Here is a 21,410-nt window from a genome sequence, read left to right as displayed (position 1 = left end):
TTGCTCCGGTGGGGTTGGGGGTGGGGTGGGGTTTCGGTTCTAGTGTTTTTTCTTTGTTTTGTATGTTGAACAGTTTTGATGTGTCACTTTTGTGTGCATTGTACTAAAACCCAATAAAAAAATGGTTGCAAAAAAAAAACATACTCAAAACTAAGGTGAATGGTGTTTTTAACATTAACATCGATTCTTTTGGGCTTGCATGTTCAGTAAAAATATCAAACCCATTAAGTTCTAACTGAATATCTATCGTTTTGCATGTTTCATGTTACTCTTCTTTTCCTGGACCATAACTTGTACACTGAAAATCAGTATCTTCTATGTTTTAAAAGGTATATTTTCTAATTTAATACCTTCTGAGTAAGCGCTAATTTTATATTCCTTAGTACTTAAGAACCAGCTCAGAATAACTATTAATAAAGCATTAGAAATGATACAATGCTCAATGGTGGCAGCTCACAATGCATTTTATCTTGTTCCAAATGGACTTTAGCTTGGATAGAATCCTCTGTCCTCTTTTAGAGTGCGGCATGCATTTAATCACGGCGGTAAAGTACACAAGAATTCAGAGACTTCTTTCCACGGAAAGATGTTAATCGCAAAAGCCGAGTGCCACAGACGAATATCATACAACCGCACTAATATTATAATCGGAGGTGTGAAATGTATTCCCGTTTTGTTTCCCCGTGACGTATCTCATAACCCACGTCTGCAGACGAGTCCACTTCATCGAACTGAGAAAACATTAATTCCAGTTTGATCTGGTTTTCATCCAATACGCCCTCTTGCTCGACATTACACCTGTTTTAATATGTTTGACCATCCGGCCTGTGTCCAAAATTGTTCGTCCCTGCTTTAGACGCTATTGGCTGAGCGGATGACGCAATGGCCCGCCCCCTCAGAGAGCCGTCCTGTATCCTCCCCTCCTTACAGGAACGGAAAAAACTAGCGCTTGCTCAGACCGTGCGGCCTGAGCTTGTGGTGCGGACATTTCTGGGACGCAAGCAAGTTTGGATTAAAAATAAATAAATAGGGCAGAAGATTCAACATCACCAGAGATGGAAGTATCGTCTGCCGAGAGGATTGAACCAGGAGACAGCGAACAGGACGAGGAGGAGGATGTTTACGAGGTGGAGAAGATTATTGATATGCGAACAGAGAAGGTGAGCGTACGGTGGCCAGAATGTCGGAAAACGGGGAGGGCGAATGGCTCCTTGCCATTCAAGAAATGTTTTGTGCGGCCAAACTTTGGAGGGCGGTGTGAAAATGCCACGACAGCTGTTGCAAATGGTGATTGCATGCGTGGAAGCAGCAGCCCGTGCGCGTCCTACTTCTGTTACCATACTGTCCCTTCCTTCTCGTTCACGCACAGTTATCGTTTAAATTTCTCACCTGACGCAGCTATTTTATACTTCTTGGTCGGTCATCTCGCCCAAGTCCGTCTGCGTGTGAGCGTACGTGCGTGCGCGCTCCTGGTGGCGAGCTCTCAAGAGCGGGCCGAGTCGCCGTCACCGGCGACAGCGATAGCGACGCTCTGAGTTTCGGCCAAACGACATTTCATCGGCTCAGTCTCTCCCTGAAAACCACTTCCGTAAATGTTATTGTTTGTTTACACTATACGCGGGCCAGTTAATCATATATATGTTCTCACAGTTTATTTTCGTCAACCCGCTGCCCGTTGACTGCATAGCAACAATTTCAGCTCATTTTAAACATTCATCTCAACGGGTGGGACGCAGAGGAAAATATAATTTTTGTGGAACCCCAGAAATACGTTGTATTGATACGCAGTCACGTTACATGTGGACTTTGATCTTTTAAAGCAGTGGTTAATATGGATCACGTTGTGATCTTTTTTTCCCTGTATATTTATGTGGCTAGTAGCAAATCACTGACTAATCTCTGAATGTTTTTACTAGATTAATTTCATGAAACACTAGGTATTGAGTGGGTCAGGGGCTGCCAGGCAGTTGAGTTCATTCTACTGGAAATCCAGTAGGTGGTAGCAGGTCTGATGGGTCCATTCTTGAAGATCTTTATGTTTTGTGCTTAACCGAAAGCTAGTTCCCTGAGAGCCAGGAATGACAGAGGTGAATTTCAGAAGAAGCATTTCCCCTGCCTTCCCCAGCTTTCGCTAACCACAGACGCAGACAGGCACGGGGGAGAGTTTCAGTGGTGCACAACTTATAACTTGCTGTAGTGTGTTGCTCATTTAAAAGGGGCTCTTCTCTCACTGGAAGTTGCACTTGACATGGCAAAGTGCCCTGTCTGTTTGCTGCCACACCCAAGGTGAGTCCCCCCCCACAACTCAGGCTTCCCTTTTAATGGCCCCCGTAGGGATTTCGGGGACAGCTGGAGCCTGGCATCAGGCAGCATGTGGTAGATCCACTAGACAGTTAGTATTTTGAGGCAGAGGCTGCAGTGGAAAGACGCTGAGCCCACTGCGTAGCCCTGTGTGCCAGATTAGCCCTCTTCTGCTGTGGAGTGAGCAGAGGATGGCTGTACCCATTGCTCATTTTCAGAGAAGGGGGTCCCCTTCCCGCTTGCGCGAATCCCCTTTGGATCAGCATTGCTATCCCTTATGTTGTAGCAACATTATCTCATTGCCATAGCAGCGCAGCAGAGTGATGTGTAGGGGCAGTGGGGGCAAACAAAGATTATCTGAACCCTGGGGAACCCCTACTGTCCGTAAGCAGCACTCAGCGACGTGGATAGAATTTCTGCAATGTGGCATTTATTTTTAGTCCAATGGGGAATGTCTTTGGTTTTCAATGTAAGAAAAACATCTTGATGTGAGTGAAGGTGACCTGAGAGATGTATGTTTGTGTCGGGGCATGTGTAGGGTGTCAGTAACGCTGAATTTAACATGGTCTTTAGTAACCTTGTGGGAGTGAGAGCCCTGTGTGTGCCAAGACCCCAGTCTGTGATGGGAATGAGTAGACGTGCACACACGCGTGCCTGCGCACACACACCCTGTCTTGCTCTCATTCTCTCTGTCTAAGGAGGGGCTAGAGGAGAGTGGCCAGAGACTGAAGCTGCTGGCAGCCACTTCTGTGTACTGTGCCTCTTGGAGATCTGGAGATCTACATAAATACAGGGCAGGGGTGGGGGGGGGAGCTTTGCACTGAGGCAGCTTTCACACACCAAGAAAAGAGGGGTGGGGGCATATGTGTATTTCTGCTTGTCTCTCTCCCTCTCAGGCACACAGTCGGGTTGCTGTAGTGACCCTCCCTATGACCACACAGCACTAATATGTGCAGCTTGACGCTCTTGGGTCTCTCACGTTATTTGTGTTCCCAGAGCAGAAACGGGAGATGATACACAGGCTGAACCGTGTCCTTGTGAGCTTCTGCTCTGTGTGCGTCTCTCTTTACACATTGTGGTCACATACCTAAAGCAGTCCTTTACACCAAGGCCTCATTTTGTATATATCAAAGTTTGTTGGTCTGTCCATGCACAGGGTATTTTTACTAGAGTGATTCAGGCAGTCAAAAAACTGCAGTCCAGTAGAAATTTATCTTAACCACAAAGGTGAATTATACTAATACTAATGATACTAAATATAATATTAATGAAATGTTATGCCCCTGACACTGTTCCACCAGAGTTAACACAGTAGTCGTCTGACATTAGGGGTTTTCATGGTGGGCGCTGAGAACCTCTGATATGTTACGATGGGGAATGATGGTTCCTCTCACTGTCTACTGGTTGGAGCCACTGAGAGGGGAAAGCCACTGGTTTTTTACCGGTGAAATACAAACCAGGCTGAACCTGGTTGGCTATGGACTCCACTTTTCCCATTAGCTTCAGTATTTATTCACTTTGTTGAAGTAATTGAAGAAAATGCCTCCTGGCATAATGTGCTCAGCTTTATAAAGGCCACCAAGCACTGTTCTAAAAGCCATGGGTCTTCAGACTCACCTTACTTTAAAAATACTTTTTATGCTCATGGTGATAATTTAGACTGGAGCACAGATGCTGAGCTGTTGTCGAACTCTGGGAACTGGAGCAGCAGATATTCCACCTGGGCACAACCTTTTCACATGTATAAGCAGCGTGACACAGCCATTCCTCGTTTGACTGCCTCAGTTAGAGACCATTTCAACTGATGCACGCATTTACAATGAAATTTTGTACTCTTGATGATAATGTACGCCAGAGTGAGAGAGAGATTTCTGGAAGAATGTTGTTAAAAATGCCCACTTCATGAAGGATAACAGAAATTGAGCATGAAAGATGTAGAGTAAAGGTGTAACCACAGTCACAGTCAATGGCTTGGTCTTTGGAACGGAACTCTGTTGCTAAATGAGTGGTTCTATGGCAACCAAAAATGGTACATTACTGTACATTATTAATTTGCCTCTTGTCAGGCTTTAAAAAAGCAATTCTTTACATGGCTCTACAGACTGATGTTGCCTCAGGGTTTAGACTACAGTTTGTAGTTTCCTCACTAGGACTGGCAGTCAGCCCTGACCTGACAATTTGATCCGATTTCGATTCACAGATGCTTAGCTTTTTTTGATTCTACTTTTAATTTGCATTTTCAAACAAACAAAAACAGACACACACACCACAAAAAACGCACACAAACACAAGATGAAGGGAAAAAAAAGGAAAAGGGAGGGGAAGGGGGGCAGATCAAATAATAAACACAAACCTTATCAGGTACATCATACTACCGACCCAGAGTATTGTTAATCGACAAACAGAGTCCAGTCCATGCAGTGATTGAGGAGACGCTAGCTTTTTTCAATCTAGCTGTGGTCTCTTCTAAAGTTGCAATGTCGAGCAAAGACACAATCCAGTAACAGATTAATGTCCACTTCAAACCACAGTCGAAGGGTTGCTTTCTTGGCAGCGGTGAAGCCCGCAAATAACAAGCGCTTTTTGTGTAAAGTAAGCACAAGTGCAGGGCTGTCATTTAGTAAACAGAGACAAGGGTCCAGCACCAGAGCAACACCAAGGAACTTTGATAACATGTGAAGAACATACTTCCAAAATACATACATCATGGGACACTCCCAAAACATGTGAAGGAAAGTGCCTGTGGCAGTTTGGCAAAGAGTACAATGTGGGCTCTGAGAGATTCTTTTTAAAGCGTATAAGAGTTGTTGTGTAAGCTTTATGAATCAACTTATAATAAATTAATTGATGTGCTAAGCATTTTGACGTTAATGGCAAATTAGACCAGATCTCATCCCAGTCAGGTTGAGCACCCACCAGTCTCAAACCGACATCATACAGATGCCTAGTTTGATTCAGTTTCAATTCAATCTTGATTCAATTTTGCTATCTTTTTAGAACAATTCTCTGAGAATCAATTTATCATGTAGATTAATGTCAAACATTAACAAAGGTCAGTATTAATTTTTTATTTAACCGAAAAAAGAAAATAGTGTAAGGTAATGTCTATTACTATGTGAAACAATTAACCAGAAAAGGTAGGTCTTTTTCTTGTGTGTGCGTAATGGAATTAGGTCCTTAATTTTAAGCCAATCTAAATCAGCCATATCTAATTAATATAGGCTTCCACATTACAAATTCAGGAGTGACTGGCCTTCTGTATTTCGGCGAACACGGACGACTTTCGGTTACTGTAGTCAAGTCCAAATTGTCATCTCAGTAATAAAGTCATATTTGTAAAAACAGGAAGGTGGAAAGCATTCATCCACTGAACATTAGAGGTGTAACGATACGCTTTATATCGGCAAGAAAGTAAACCATGTCACCTTACTTTGTTTTACCTGCATCGGGGGCGTGTAGTGCCATTGTCACCCGAAGATCACTATGCACATTCTAAATAGCCGCATTAGCGCGTATTCAAATCGCATTCGCATGGTAATTTTATTAACAGCGCAACGGTGAAACGCGATCCAGAAACGTTCCAGTCAGAGCCATAAAAGGGGGGGAGGGAGGGACGTGGCCAGGTGTCAATGGCTCATTCATACACATGAAAGTTGCTACATATTCAATGAAAGGAGCAAGAAATAGTTACATGAGTTAGGTTTTTCTTATTCATTTATCCAAATGAATATTGCAACTACACTATTTAGTCATCTTCGTGTAGACAAGACTTTGGTGATCAGATATCTGGGATCAAGACAAACTGCCAGCATTGCTTACTATGTACTTTTATAATGTTTCTGCAAGTGTTACAAACTGCATTTTGCAATGTCTATACTTTGAATGTCAAATTACAAACTTCACATAAATCTGACATATTTACAAAGTACACTAAGATTAAGATGAGTTTGTTGCCAAACCAAATATATAAGAAATAATTTATTTGCCATGAATTAAGTTTGATATTGAATGAAATGTGTGATCATGCCCCAATCAGTGAAAGTGTGTTCCCTACCCCTAGACTCCAGAGGGTTATATTTGAAAAAAATAAGATAATAAAGTGTGTAAAATATGTTTTCAGTGCTACTACGCTCATCAAGGCAGCCCAAACGACGTGACAGGCAACGTGCTGACTGCCCCTCCCACCCCCAAACACTACTCCAGTCAGTCAGGCATTTGCTGCACTGGCTCATTGCAAAATGGCTAGTAATGTCAATGCAATTATCAGACCAGAAATAGAGGATCCTCCTATAACCAACAGGTCTGGAGTTTGGGAGCACTTTGGTTTCCCTGTAAGTTATGAGGGTGATGGCAAGAGAGTGGTGGATAAAATGTGGACACACTCATCTTTCTGGAAAAAAAACTTAAAAATTGATTGAAACTGAGTTCCATATAAAAACAAAATAGTTCTTTTCTTTCTATTAGTTTATAACTACTACAAAATTACATTAAATATTTTTATCAGGAGCTTTTTGGTTTTGGTTATAAAGGAGTTTTGTTTTATTTGCTGCTAAAAAGAAACCTCAGAAGATGGGTGAAGAATAGCTTCATCATTGTTTAAAGTAAAAGAAAAAAAACAAGATCATACTTTTTTGATGTTTTAATAAATAAAAAAGGAATTATCTGGCATTTTTTTTAATTTTTGCTGTATCGAAAACATACCGAACCGTGACACCACTGTGTCGTAATCGAACTGAACTGTGATTTTTGTGAACCGTTACACCCCTACTGAACATGGAACTTGGAGTTTTTTTCCATAAATGTCTGATGACCTACACTTATAGCCTCGTCTGCGTCAAGGTTTTCTACAAGTGCAGAGCAGTACAACACTTCTGAGTACACCAATTTGTAAGCAGCTGTATGGCTGGGAGGAGAAAAATGTTTAGTATGTTTAATTTAGTATGTTAGGAGGAAATGTCACCCAAAAATGAAAATGTTGTTGTCATTTGCTTTTTAGGTGCATTAACTTTGACACTAAGATCTGGTTATCTCCACTATCTCTGAAAATCTGGGGAATGTTTCTTTTCCCATTTGAATCGGCCAGTCAAATCAAATTACATACAGAACCGCCCTCGGTAAAACTAACCCCAGCTGAGACTTTTAGATCTGCTGGCTTTGAATGAGACTTTAGAACATCTGTGTGATGCCTTAATGATTCCTTAGAATTATAGAAATATTGCCACAATACTTTATTCCTGTACTGCACACTGCAGATGACTTTGCTCCTCTTGTATTTAAGTCTTTAATCCCCAGATGCTTCCAGACATCTGCTGTAAGGCCTGAAGGCACTGCTTCCAGAGGGCCACCTTCTACCATTGTTGGCATCAGTGGCTAACTTAATGGAATTTACTTTAGCCTAGTTAGGATAATAAGTGCACTGTATAGGGGATAGAGGCACCACCTATACAGTGATACAACCAATACAAGTAAGATTCAGCAAAAATGTTTTCAATGTCATGGGGATTGATTGACCTTGGGATTTTGTGATTTTTTTTTCTCCCTCACCACCCCGATTCCTCACTTGCTGGATGTTGTTGGGAGTGTGCTTATGTTTTGTTCTAGTCTATGCGTGAACATTGCAGACCTCTTGTTATCAGATCTTCCATGTAGACGAGCCTTAGCCATTGTGGCATTGTGTGCGCACGTGATGTAATTCTGCATGTGAAATTTGTATGTCTGGCTGCATGTTTTTGTGCACTATTTTGGGGATGAGTCATTATCAGTTGGTGTTTGATGTGAGCAGTCTTTGGGTCATCATTCCATGTCAAATCATCACACTTTCGGACCTCATCGTCACAAATTTTAGCGAAACTTGGCATGATGATTTGGTCACACGAGTGACCCATGAATCTGAAATTGAGCGTGTCTTGGATCAATACTGAGGGAGATTTAAGCGAACAAAGTTTTACCTTTTTTTTGGGGGGGGGGGGGGCTATGATTTTGACTGGCTATATTTACCTTAATGTACAGAAGTGGTCCTCATATTGTTTTAAAGCTATTGTACAGCTATATAGATTGAACTAATAATATGCCAACCCCATATGAATAATTACTATGTAATAACTGATTAAAATATTAAAAATTCAGTAACAAAAAACCTATATTTCAAAATTGATCAGTTTTTTTTTACTAAAGCTACATCATAATGTCATGAACATATCCAGAAAATTTGGTCTTTGGTTTTTAAGGTGTTGCTGAGATATCTTGACGTAAAGGTAGCGTCACATGGTTTCATATCACTAATGGGCCTTTTTAACGGCAGCCAAACTGACATGAAATAATATAACAAGCACAGGTGTAATAAGTAATAACATTAATTAAGGTTTACAAATATGCTACACTGAAATTTAAGGAAAGCTTCATTAATGTCATTGCAGACACATGTACGTGCCCACATGGCTAGTAAATATGGCTAATTAATGCCCTGCATTCATCAGAAGTGAGTGAGGTGTGCAAATTGGTCCCAGTGTAAGTGCACACCTAGGGAATCACTTGACTTTGCAATCATCAAAGGTTATGTTGTGGCTGCATATGATGATAATTGGTGACTAAGATGTGTTGAAGAAACTATGCCCAGCACTGGAGAGTTGAGACTGAACTTTTTACATCCTTATGGACCATCTCCATCCTATTCATTCCCATACCGTCCTGATAGACTTGTTATGGATCATCAGGATGTGCTTTTAGTAGTTGACCCTGTGACAGCAACAGGGCGGACATACACAATAGCTGCATCAAAGGCTCTGATGGACTATAAATTGAGAGTATATTCTTACATTCCCACCTTCCCTTTAGACAGTACTGATTGTATGTAACTTTGTTGAAATGCTTTCCTTGCCCTAGTAGCATAAAAGCCTATCTAGTTTGTGTTTTTTGTTTATTGTGTGTTTTTCTGGTTTTTAACAAATGAAGGCCCTTTTTAGTAGGCCAGTGTCTAGTCAATTAATTCTCTTTTTCCAGTTACTTTGGCAAATTCTTTTTATTTATTTTTAATAGCAATTTAAAAATGTTTTAATTTAAATTATATTTCCACAGCTAGTTCTGGCAATAGTTGTAGTTGTCATGAAAAATAATAACCCTGTACCATGCATTAATCACTGCTATTCTGCTACTGCTAACAGCATTGTAAGTAATTGTGGTTTTGATACACATTTCACTAAATCCAGCATAGTAGTGATATCTGAGCAACAACTAAAAAGACCAAATTTTCCTGAGATGTTCATGACATTATGAGCTATATTTAGTAAAAAAAAATTGATCAATTTTGAAATAGGTTTTTTGTTATTGAATTTTTTATATTTTAATCAGTTATTACATAGTAGTAATTCATATGGGGATGACATATTATTTTTTCAATCTATAGAGCTGCACAATAGCTTTAAATCAATATGAGGACCATTTCTGTGCAGCTTATATTAAGGTAAATATAGCCAGCATGCCACGTTTCGTTGAAATCCGTGACGATAAGGTCCGAAAGTGTGATGATTTGACATGGAATGAATGACCCCTTTACTCTTCATGCTCCTTCCTCACTCACCAGCCACCCAAACCTGTCTGCTGAAATGTGATTGGGAAGAATGTGGACCTCTCACATCTGCTTATTGATTTGACCTGCGGACACTCCTTTTCTGTGCCAGGGGGAGGTGCTGTACCGTGTGCGCTGGAAGAACTACACCTCGGACGATGATACCTGGGAGCCAGAGTCTCACCTGGAGGATTGCCGAGAGGTGCTCCTCGCCTACCGGAGGAGGCTGGCCGAGGTCAAGAAGGAGGCCCCTGGAGTGAGTCTGGGTTTCATCATTATCCAGCAGGTTTCCCTGGGGCTTAAGGATCATTTCAGCCTCCATCATGGTGAAGGCGTTGGCTGCACAGTGGTTAGTCTTATTCTGGGCCCATGAAGTGAGGGCCCTGCAGCTTGGTGTCTGCACCATATAGCTATCAGTGCCAGACATTCCTTCATATTATACAAGCTGCAACATTTGAACAGTTTTTGTTTTCTATTTATGTTGGGAGTGTAACAGTACACAAAATTCATGGTTCAGTACAAACCTTGGTTTTGGGTTCACGGTTTGGTGCAATTTTGGTACAGCAGGGAAAATGGAAGTTATTTCAAAATTCTACTGTCAAGTATGGTCAAGTGACTGTAGCGTTAAACACCCCTATAGCCTTAGACCTGTCTGAATTTCCTGGCAAAAGCGCCTTAAATACCACAGGGAGATGCACTTGCCAAGTTTCTGTTTCTGAATTGCTGTGCTCATACACTCTGACGGTGTTGTCTCAAAAGATTTAGCATGTTGGATGTGTTTCCAGCAACATATCTGAATTTGGTATATCATAGTAAACAGACAGTCTTGGTCTTGGCTGGACACTTCCAGCCAGAGAGTAGATAATAAGTTAAGGGTGGTAACTTCCGGCACTGCTGTGAGTAGCAGCCTATCCAGTAGCTCTGATTGTTTCCCTAATTTTCCTTTCGGATTAATAAATTATCTGTCTGTCTATCTCTCTCTCTCTCTCTCTCCCCCCAGTGCTGGTGTAGTTCATTGGGAAACCAAAATGTCCCCAAACCGCTGAATATGAGTGACTTTAACCAGCATTCACAGTTAGCATCATATTTTCCATGTTAAACATGTACTTGTGAATTGAGATTTTGTCAGTGTTAGTAAATGTATTGATTTATTTCATTGTGTGCACTAAACTGAAAATAATGTACCAAACAGATACATGTACCGTTACAGCCCTAACTTATGGTGTAGAAACTGCCGGCTTCTTGGAAGAATGGCAGCTCTGTCACTGCGTTATCTGTCGGGTTCTGGCATCTGCAGGTTTCTCTGCTTTCCAGAGGCTTCCGTTTACAAGACTAGTGCTCTTGTAGAACAGGTTGATGAGAAGGCATATGACTGCTCTGTGGAACTTGGGCTCCTGCTTGCTACCTGGAAAGCCGCAGTGGCAGCGTTTAGGGTCCTTGGTCTGCGGGAGGCTGCAGAAGCTGCCTGAGCTGAATGCTTTGGTCTAGGACGGGCTTTCGCCCATGGCCCACCAAGGCTCTGTAGAGTGGGAGCGCGTCTGACCTCTGATCCGTGTCAAATCTTTGGAAATGAAACGCAGGTGGAGAAAGCACAGGCAGTAGGCTGTAGTGCAGGGCAGAGCCTTCGCCTGCTGACAGACACACCCCAGGGTATTGTGGGAACCCATCAGCTGCAGGAGAAGGAGGAAGAGGTCACAGGCCCACACCGTGGGTCATGCAGGGACCCACTCCTACAGGTAAGACCCCAGCTTATACCTGAGTTCCGCCCACCAGTTTGTTCCCCTGCGTGTCACTAGCTGGAGGGTGAGCGGGTGAGACGGGTAGGTGGAGGCTTCTGCGTGTTCCGTGCAGTGATAGTTTGAGAGGTCACTCTGGCACCGGGAAAGGAGAAAAACAGTGCTTTCATTTTGCCACTGTGTTGGTGGTATGGTGTTTATGGAAATGTAGGCCTTGCCTGTGTATGTGATTTTGTAGTGTTTTTGTTTGGTGTCTGTGTTCCTCTAAAGGCGAGTGGAAGGATCGGATTTTCACTTGATGTTGGGGAGCCAAAGATACGCTTGCATGTCTGAGCATGTGTGAACAAAACATAGAATTTGTATCTTTGATGGCAGCTGCTTCCATGAATATTACAAATGAGTTGGTCTTCCCTTTTCTCTTCCCACACGATGGTTGGACATTTGTTGATGGGGTCATGGTAAGGTTTCTTTTTATTATGGTTGTATTTCCTGTTGGATATTAATGGGATTTTATCATCTTTGGGTAAAAGTTTCTGTGTGCATTTATATTTGCCTGTAGGGTTTTGGGATTTCACTGTTTATATAGCTTTTTTGCAGTGCGGGGGGCATTCCACAAAGCAGGATGTCTTCATTAGCCAGAAAACTTAAGCCACATGTAAGGACTGTCCAATGGGAATGTCACTAACTTCTCTTCCTATTGGACAGTTTTCATGTTTGGCTTAAATTATCCAGCTAACCAGGAAATTCAACTTTGTCGATATCCCCCCAGAAACCATTTGAGGGGATGTAATATTCATGAAAGCCATGATCTCAGTCTTTCAAGGAGGCCCAATTTTATTATATTTCTAAAATTTACAGCAATTATTAAAATAGTTAACAATTATGAGTGCCTAATTGACAAAATAAATGTGAATGGATCCTGATTGATGCCAGGCCATGAAGATTGGTCACAATCCAGAATTACATGCATGGGATAAGAGAAAACCCCTGACGATGACATCAGCCCTTGTTCTGTCCTGTTTGTTAGAAGCTGCCGATGAAGAGTGACCTGTTTGATGCAGACTCGGAGAGTGAGGGTGGCAGGAGTAAGAGGGATGAATCTCCACCCAAAAAGAAGAAGAAAAAGAAGAAGTCAAAAGCAGATGCCGAGGATGTGACCATAGAGAAGAAGAAGAAGCGGCGGAAGGAGAAGGAGCGCTGGAAGCCGCTGCCGGGACCCGAGTCCGACGGCAACGAGTCGGAGGTGGTGGAGAATGAACCAGTTCTACCTTCAGCACCATTAAAAAGGACTGTCCAAACCAAGAAGAGGCCTCTTGTGTCTGATGAAGATGATGAAGAGGAAGAGATCACTGGTGCATCAAAACGGCAGACAAAAGACAAGGCCAAAGATGGAGGCAAAGGCAAGAAGGAGGTCCGGGCAGAGATCAAAAAGAAGAAGAGCAGGAGGAAAGATGAGCAGAACGTGCCCCGTGTGGAGGACGAAGAGGAGGCGGCTTTGGCGGTGCGGGCTGAGGAAGACTTGAACAGTGAAGCACCATCTGAGTCAGCCAGCATGCAGACTGATGATACGACTGCCACAGAGAGCTGTGAGCCCCCTGAAGGACCCCCCAGGTCAGGGGAGGAGGTGAAGGCCAAGCAAAAAAAGAACAAGCCTGCAAGCCTAAAGTTGCAGGGCATCAAGGACCTCATCCAGGAGAAGAAGAACAAGAAGGTGCAGCAACAGGTGTCACCACATGAGGCCACACCTCCACTGAGGGAGTCCAGTCATCAGAAGCTAAAGAACCTGATGAATAGTCGGGGCATGGCGAAGGTGAAGCGGAGCGTGGACGATGACCATGGACTGCCATCTTCCGATTCTAGCGATGCCACTATCTCCATCCAGCGAAGGGGGAAAGCCAAAGTGCAGGAGGGCATGGCTCAGAAGACAAGCTCTTCTGCAGCTAGTTTTGCCAAGGCCAAGGAACCAGATGAGCAGAGGCAAGACGGAGCTGGGATGGGCTTTAGTTCAGCCCTGGCTTCAAAAAAGCAGAAGGAGAGCATGGAAAAGGAGCAGTTGGGGTCCACCAATCTCTTTGAAAAGTTTCTGTTGAACTTTGAGGCCAAGGACCGGGTGCTCAGGAGACAGACGGTCCACGTGCTGAATTCAAGCACGGAGACACGAGGAGAGCACAAGATGAAGGTCAGCATGCATCAATTCAGCATCAGTGTTAAAATGAAACATCTGTAAATAATGTATAATTTTATACTTTACCCCTCCTTATATGTTAAAGGCTGCAAAGGCAGAGAAGAGAATAAGGCCAGTGAAGGAGGTGGTGCAGAATAGGTTGGAACTAGAGAAAGCCCATAAGGAGTTCAAGGGTCCAGAGGGTAAGTAGCGGGGAGCTTGGAGCGATGCGTTAACCGTGTACTGTGAACTTGATGTATGGATGTTATAATTAAATGTGGGGGTCATTTGAATTAAGCAACCTGAGACTGGACCTCCATATCCTTTGGTGAATGGTGTAGTCTACTTGGCCTCTCTCTGCCTCAGGTTCACAGCCAACAAACAGCCCAGCGGAGGCAGAGGACAGGCCAAGCAGATTAGACCATTCACCAGAGGGCAAGGAGGCAGCTGAGAGTGCAAAGGACCAGGTGAAGGGCAGGCCTGAGGGCCCCACAGAAAAAAAGGACGAGAAGCACGACGAGGTGCCAGGACGGATCAGAACCACCACCACACCGGAGGATGTCTGGGAGAGGAAGGGAAGGTTGGAAGAGGTGAGGAGCGATCGCTTGGAGAAGAAGGTGCCAGCAGCGTCACCAGAACCAGCAGAAGAGTTATTAGCTCCGGCAGCGGGAAGGTGGAAGGAGAAGAAAAGGAAGCAGGAAGATGGCGAGCCACGCCTCTACATCGCCTGCGATGACAGTCGGGAGACACGGGAACCGACCCTGAACACTGGTAAGCTTGGGGGGGGGTATACTCATAGCTGCCCTGGCCGGAACAGCAGTCAGACTTTCACTGTTAACCAGGGATGGACACTCGAGTTGGTGACTTGAGTCACACACAGACTTGCAACTTGTTCCTAATCGTCCTCAGACTTCACTTCTGTGTAAAGACTCATAAACATTAAGAATCTTTCATATTTTAATGAACAGCAGAACATTTCTGCAGGAGCAAAAAAAAAAAAAAAATATATATATATATATATATTATATATATTTTTTTTTTTTGGAAACTTTTCCTGATCTTTTAACTAGTCCCCCGAGGATTGTGTGATTTGGGATTGCAGTAATTAGTGCAAAATCTTGCAAGCTCCGTGATATTTTCAAGAGCTTGCAGTTTTTCAAATTTACCGCAGCTTTCTACATATTCATGTGTTTTTTTTAGCTAGGCAGAACTGCGAAGATAAGCACAGCGAACACATCTCATAATCTCATATAGAGCATAGATACAGTTTACATAACAAAAAACAATGGGCACTTTGGAAATTTAAGCTATACATTTTTCTGTCAATGTATTTGACTGCACCAGAGGTTGGAATAACTCCCAGCCACACTTCTGTGAATGTTAACCAGCCTTTAATAATAGAGTCGGTGCAGTTTTTCTTTAAACATATGGGGTTTTTTCTTTATGTTGAATTTGGGCATTGTGCGTAAATGGTTTTGTAATTGTGGTTCTTACACTATTAAACCTTATTGGTTATTGCATGGAATACAGTTCAGAAGAAAAAGCTCCTGGAATGCATATCAAGTTGGAAGCAGAAACTTGACTTGGATTTCAGACTAGATTCAGACTTTTGAACATCTGTGCTATTATCAGTACTAGTGTGATACTTCTTTGCTAGAGATGCACCGATATTCGTGACCGATTTCAATTTTTTTTGCCAATTCCAGTTTTCTTAAAACTATAATTGACAACACATACAAACAAAAATCAACTTTTCTTCAATGCAAAGTTTTATTTTCATAATGAAAGAATTTGTTGGACTTCACTATTTCCCCCAACCTCAATCACTTAAACAAGTCTCAAAATAAAGTACTCTGACTGGAAAGAGGTACAAATAATTAACTGAAAATGAGTTACTGTACACCCAACTTTACCAAAGAAGAGCAGGTGCAGCAGATTTAAATAAAATGAATGTCTTACTTATCCGGTGAATTTAAACATACTGGAAAATGATACAACACAACAATGACCTTTTCCCTTTTTTTTTCCTTCTTACTGGTGTTAAAGTCCATAGGTTACAAACCTACAAATAAAACTAAAGTGTACTATACTCTTCCAAATAATAATAGGTGCAGGATTATATAATTAATACCAACATCGCATTCTATGCACATACAATTCTTACATCGCTAGTGAGCTAGATTAAGATCAGGCTTTTTCTTACCTTCATACAACCCCAATTACAATGAAGTTGGGACGTTGTGCAAACTAAATAAAAGCAGAATGCAATGATATGGAAATCTCATAAACCCATATTTTATTCATAACAAAACATAGAAAACACATCAAATGTTTAATCTGAGAAAATGTATCATTTTAAGGAAAAGATAAGGAATTTTGAACGTCATGGCAGCAACACGTCTCAAAAAAGTTGGGACAAGGCCATGTTTACCACTGGGTGGCATCCCCTCTTCTTTTAACAACAGTCTGTAAACATCTGGGGACTGAGATCATCAGTTGCTCGAGTGTTGGGAGAGGAATGTTGTCCCATTCTTGTCAGATACGTCTGACCACAGAACAGTTTTCCACTTAGCCACAGTCCATTTTAAATGAGCTTTGGCCTAGAGAAGACATCAGCGCTTCTGGATCATGTTCAAATACAACAGCTTCTTTGAATGATAGTTTTAACTGGCATCTTTGGATGGCATGGCGAATTGTGTTCACTGATAATGTTTTCTGGAAATATTCCTGAGCCCATTTAGTGATTTCCATTGCAGAATCATGCCTATTTGTGAGGCAGTGCTGCCTAAGGGCCCGAAGATCATGGGCATCCAGAATACTTACACACAGATTTCTCCAGATTCTCTGAATCTTTTGACTGTATTATGTACTGTAGATGATATTTTCAACCCCTTTGCAATTTTACACCAAGGAACTTTTTTCCTGAAATTGTTCCACTATTTGTCGATGCAGTATTAGGGGGATTGATGATCCTCTGTCCATCTTTACTTCTGAAAGACACTGCAACTCTAAGATGCTCTTTTTATACCCAGTCATGTTACTGACCTGTTGCCAATTGACCCTCCAGCTGTTGGGTTTTTGTACCACTAACTTTTCCAGCCTCCTATTGCCCCCATCCCAACTTTTTTGAGACTTGTTACTGTCATGAAATTCAAAATAAGCCAATATTTTTCACTAAATAGCAAAATCTCACTTTAAACATTTTACATGTTTTATATGTTCTGTTGTGAATAAAATATCAGTTTGAGATTTCTGTCATTGCATTCTGTTATTTACAATTTACCCTACGTCCGTACTATACGGACATTATACCGCAGGGGGTTAAAGTTCCGCTAAAACTTTTTTACTCTGTCATAGGAAAAAAACTTAGCTAGCCTAGCAATTTTATTGATTATTTATTTTCAAGATTATCTGGTGTATGTTCAATAATCAGTTCAAAGGTGCTCCGATGTTTCACCACGTTTTCTCTTTGGCTTTACATGTATTACAAATTGCAAGCTTTGTGTCATCTTCACTCACATGCTATGCTAATGATACGTTAACGTGTGGCTGCGAGGCTATTGCCTGCCACGCTGTGTGCATGACATGTGGTGTATGTGTAAAATGGAACGGTTCGGTATTGGAAATAGACTGACCGGCTAGTCTCTGGTCTGGGCCAAGCATGCTGAAAATTGACTGATTTTGGGGCCTGGCTGGTCGATTGGTGCATCTCTATTCTTAGCTTTTTAGAAAATGCTTTCATTTCATTCATGATCCGCTTATAATTGTTTGACTTCTAATAAAGTAACTCAAGCATTAAGGGGACACCACCATAACCCTACTACGGTTCAGCTTGTTTCACTCACCCTAACATTTGCATGACATTGAATGTTTAACATACAACATTTACGTAGCATTGAATGTATAATATTCTTTAACCATTGTGAAACCTATTGCACAATGGAATTTATTGGAGTTTTTCTTAAGTTTAGCCTTAGCAGATTTGCTTTTTTCCCCCTCAATTCATTTCAAATTCCAGAAATTGCTCTGAGTATCAGAATACTGTTCTATCTGTAAGCATTGCTGTTAGTTCTGTAACCGGAGTGTGTGGTGTATGCTGTGACAGACAGGGGGCAGGCTTCCCTGAACCTTGGGGTGGACCTGAAACTGGACTGGATGACACTGGAGGATTTTCAGAAGCACTTGAATGGGGAAGATGAGGTTATGTCTGCTGCAACCATATCTCCAAGTGAGTGCGACTGGATATACAGACATTGCATAGCTGGTATCCCGCTTAATGTTCAGAAAGAAACCCAAATTGTGATTTACCTGTTTTTAGTAAGTTTGATTAATCTGGCCATGTTTGTTAGTGAAGGACTATCTTTTTGGAAATTATTGTTTAGTATTGGCCATTATTGCTGCTGAAAAATCACCCAAACAAATTTATTAGAACATTATAAAAGTAAACTATTTAAAACAATCGGTTTCATGCATTCTACTTGCGGGAGAAGGTGTAATGTTTTTACACATTGTTTTCCTGAAATCTATAGAGAAACATTTGTTGGGGAAAGACCCATTATGTTTAAAAGACAAACGAATTACTGTAAATAGAGGGATTAAATATTGCTTATTCTTCATGTACTCTGTACTCATTTACTACTGTAGGTGAGTTTCGAGAGGCGGTGAAGAGTGGCGATTACCTGGCAGTACGGTTGGCACTTAATTCCAAAGAGGACTACAACCTAGATCAGGAGGTAGGGCAAGCTCTCTCAGGAACATGGGTAGACCCAGTTTACAGCTAATGGCAAGTCTGCAGAACTATGAGGCTTTGGGAGAGGCCCTCAGAGAATCTATTTGAATGCAGGACTCGAGTGGGATGTCTTTGGCCATGCTGGCGGCAGCCGGCGGGCAGGACGATATCCTGCGGCTGCTGATCAAGAAGGGAGCGCGGGTGAACGGCCGGCAGAAGAACGGCAGCACGGCCCTGATGCACGCAGCAGAAAAGGTATGGTATCTGGCCCTTGCTGCCTTCACACTTACCCCATCTTCATTTGTCGCTTCTATACAGTGTTCCCATACATTTAACAGTTTCATGTTCATCCATCTATTCCATGCCTATCCTTGCCTGTCTGGTTGAAAGATTTTTTTCATTCACACAACCAAATGAATTTTGTTGTACTTTGCTTTTGTATTACATTAATTTCTCAAATCATTGTTAGTCTTATTTGTACATCTTGTGCATGTGTCCATCCCTGAACTTTGTAATTTGTCTCAGAACTTCTTGACAACGGTTGCCATACTCCTAGAAGCAGGGGCCTACGTCAACGCCCAGACGCTGAGTGGCGAAACGGCTCTCATGAAGGTGTGTTTGTCAGTCAGAGGATTAACTGTTTAAAATGGAATGTTGTTGGTGTTATAATACTTAACGTGAACTATCTTCTTGATTGTTTTTTTCTGAATCTTCTTCCAGGCATGTAAGAGAGGAAATGCAGACATTGTACGTCTTTTGCTGGAGTATGGGGCTGACTGCAACATCTTATCTAAACATCAGAACAATGCCATGCATTTCGCCAAACTGAGCAACAACATCATGGTCTATGATCACATCAAGGACCACATGGCGACGTAAGTTCAGAAAGGGCTGAGAAGACCTGTTGTCCAGACTATGTGCAACAAAGAGGCACAGCCTCATTAAACAGGTGCTCTTTAACAAGCCAGCTTCCTGTACAGTGGAACATATCACTCAGGCCTTGGAAAATGTTGCCTTGACATGCATGTCTCAGCCTGCCTAATGTACATCTCAGGTCTAGGCAACCAAATAAAGTACTGTTATGACTCACAGCTCATCCCTGTTCCCCCACTACCCCAAATCATGCAGGCTATCTAGTGTGGCCGAAGACACCATTCGGGCGTATTTTGAGACGCGGCTGGCTGTACTGGAGCCCGTCTTTCCATTAGCTTGCCATCGGCTTTGTGAGGGTCCAGACTTCTCCTTGGAATTTAACTACAAAGCTCCCCTGCACCCCCCCCCTGAGGGTATGTATAAGGTACATCTGCGCACGTTAAAGGTGTAGTGGGCTAAGCGGAAACCCATGTGACCCAGGTTCGCTTCTCTTCCAGGAACAGGCATCCTTCTCTTCATCTTTCATGCCAACTTCCTGAGCGAGATCACGGCTAGACTATGTGGGCCTTGTAGTGTCCATGCTGTTGTGCTCAATGACAAGTTCCAACTTCCCATCTTCCTGGTGAGCTAAGTGAACTATTCAGGGGTTTCTGAAGGTGGTGATATGACATGCAATACCAGAGCTGAATATGTAGTCATTTAACTTATTTTAATAATTTCTAAAGGTGGCAATGTGTTTGTGGCCATATATAGGTATGGACAAGTGCTTGTTAGCTATGACCATCAGTTATTTTCTATGGCTTACCATACTGCCCATCTGTGTGTCCTGTTTCTCTCCTTTCCAGGATAGTCACTTCATTTACTCATTCAGTCCAGTACCGGGTCTCAATAAGCTTTTTATACGACTGGCAGAGTCCCCCACTGCCAAGGTAAGACTGTTCACCTTGACTGGTCACAGGAGCCTCGAAAACACCGAGTCAGTTTTGAAGGATACAAGTATTCAGAGATCAAAAATCAGCAATAATAAATGTATTGTGCATGTTCAGAGCAGGTCTGGGGGCAATAGGAGTATGAATGAGCACAGTATCATGGAATTACTGAGTGGGATTTGGTGAGACAAATTAAGTAATTTCAGTTACTGCATTAAATAACAGTATATTAAGCTGGAGACATTCATTGAAACAATGTACTAATTACTGAGGAATTAGCCTTGAGAATCACCAAACCAAGTTCTGCTGTTTTCAGTTTTAATGTTTTTTTTTGTACCTAAAGCATGTTCTGAATTTTTTTTGTCTCCCCTCCTGTTGGCCCACCAGGTCAAGCTGCTCATCTGTGCATACAGAGTCCAGCTACAGTGACATGCACGCCTTGGATCAAAGGTCAACTGCACCCCAAACCAAGTTCAGGACATTCCTGCGCAGCCTTGGTCTTTATCATTGAGTATGGCCCCAGCCATATCCATCAAGATGAAAGACTAGCCCAGGATGATGGAGTGACTGAGTCTCTTGGCCCTACAGTTTCACTAAGAGCTTGAGCCCATTGGGAATGGGCTGCCTGTGTGCAAAGAATACGATTATCCCTGGGAGATGCACGGAGTCGCACACAGCGTGCTCTATGCTTTTGAGGACAAGAACTCCTATAAATGCTGCCTGCCCAGAATTCTGTTTTCACGAATAACGCTCTGCATCATGCGATTCAAAGAATACACCACCCCCCGACCCACCCTCCCCTGGAAATCTGCCTTTTGGGTCCGATTTTACAACCGGAGTTACTCGTGCCCCTTTCCCATGGAACACAGTGGGAGGCAGAGTGTGAAGTTGTAACTCCTCTTCAAAGCAAGTGTTTTTAAATTTTAAGGCCAGTCAGTTTCCACCAGGCTTTTTTGCAGTATTTGATTCTTGGTTATTTGCTCTCCATTTAATACTTTTTGCCTGTGATCTTGCCCACATACATTAGACACTAATGTACTGTATCATACTCTGCGTCAAAATTTGGGGTAAAGTAGTAAAGGCTGCAGTGACATGCATGCCTGGTCAATATATT

The 21,410-nt window shown here is 42.4% G+C and overlaps 1 protein-coding gene across 6 annotated transcripts; it reads left to right on the top strand.

Moving 5' to 3' along the window:
- The first annotated feature begins 909 nt into the window (after positions 1–909).
- LOC140578833 (M-phase phosphoprotein 8-like) lies at positions 910–21,404 on the top strand. Of its 6 annotated transcripts, none has more exons than XM_072700845.1 (15): positions 910–1,160; positions 9,978–10,121; positions 11,446–11,601; positions 12,632–13,780; positions 13,872–13,968; positions 14,132–14,536; positions 17,871–17,993; positions 18,410–18,498; positions 18,609–18,749; positions 19,020–19,106; positions 19,215–19,369; positions 19,623–19,780; positions 19,865–19,989; positions 20,213–20,296; positions 20,684–21,404. In XM_072700845.1, the coding sequence occupies exons 1-15, from the start codon at positions 1,056–1,058 to the stop codon at positions 20,723–20,725; spliced, it is 3,060 nt and encodes a 1,019-aa protein (XP_072556946.1). In that variant the 5' UTR covers positions 910–1,055; the 3' UTR covers positions 20,726–21,404. The 6 variants fall into 6 exon arrangements, with proteins under 6 accessions (XP_072556946.1, XP_072556945.1, XP_072556948.1 ...); XM_072700844.1 differs by having other exon boundaries at positions 12,629–13,780; XM_072700847.1 differs by lacking the exon at positions 11,446–11,601.
- Positions 21,405–21,410: the final 6 nt, after the last annotated feature.

This window comes from Paramormyrops kingsleyae, chromosome 16 (assembly GCF_048594095.1).
Source record: "Paramormyrops kingsleyae isolate MSU_618 chromosome 16, PKINGS_0.4, whole genome shotgun sequence".
Taxonomy (NCBI): Eukaryota; Metazoa; Chordata; class Actinopteri; order Osteoglossiformes; family Mormyridae; genus Paramormyrops; species Paramormyrops kingsleyae.
This window is presented reverse-complemented; position numbering and strand designations above follow the sequence as displayed.

What these genes read in the sequence shown, in the direction of transcription:
- LOC140578833 (XM_072700844.1), top strand. Translation starts at nt 1,056, where the DNA reads ATGGAAGTATCGTCTGCCGAGAGGATTGAACCAGGAGACAGCGAACAG. An exon ending in TCAAGAAGGAGGCCCCTGGA is followed by an intron (nt 10,122 to 11,445) that starts GTGAGTCTGGGT and finishes AATGAAACGCAG; the next exon opens with GTGGAGAAAGCACAGGCAGT. An exon ending in ATCAAGGACCACATGGCGAC is followed by an intron (nt 19,370 to 19,622) that starts GTAAGTTCAGAA and finishes CAAATCATGCAG; the next exon opens with GCTATCTAGTGTGGCCGAAG.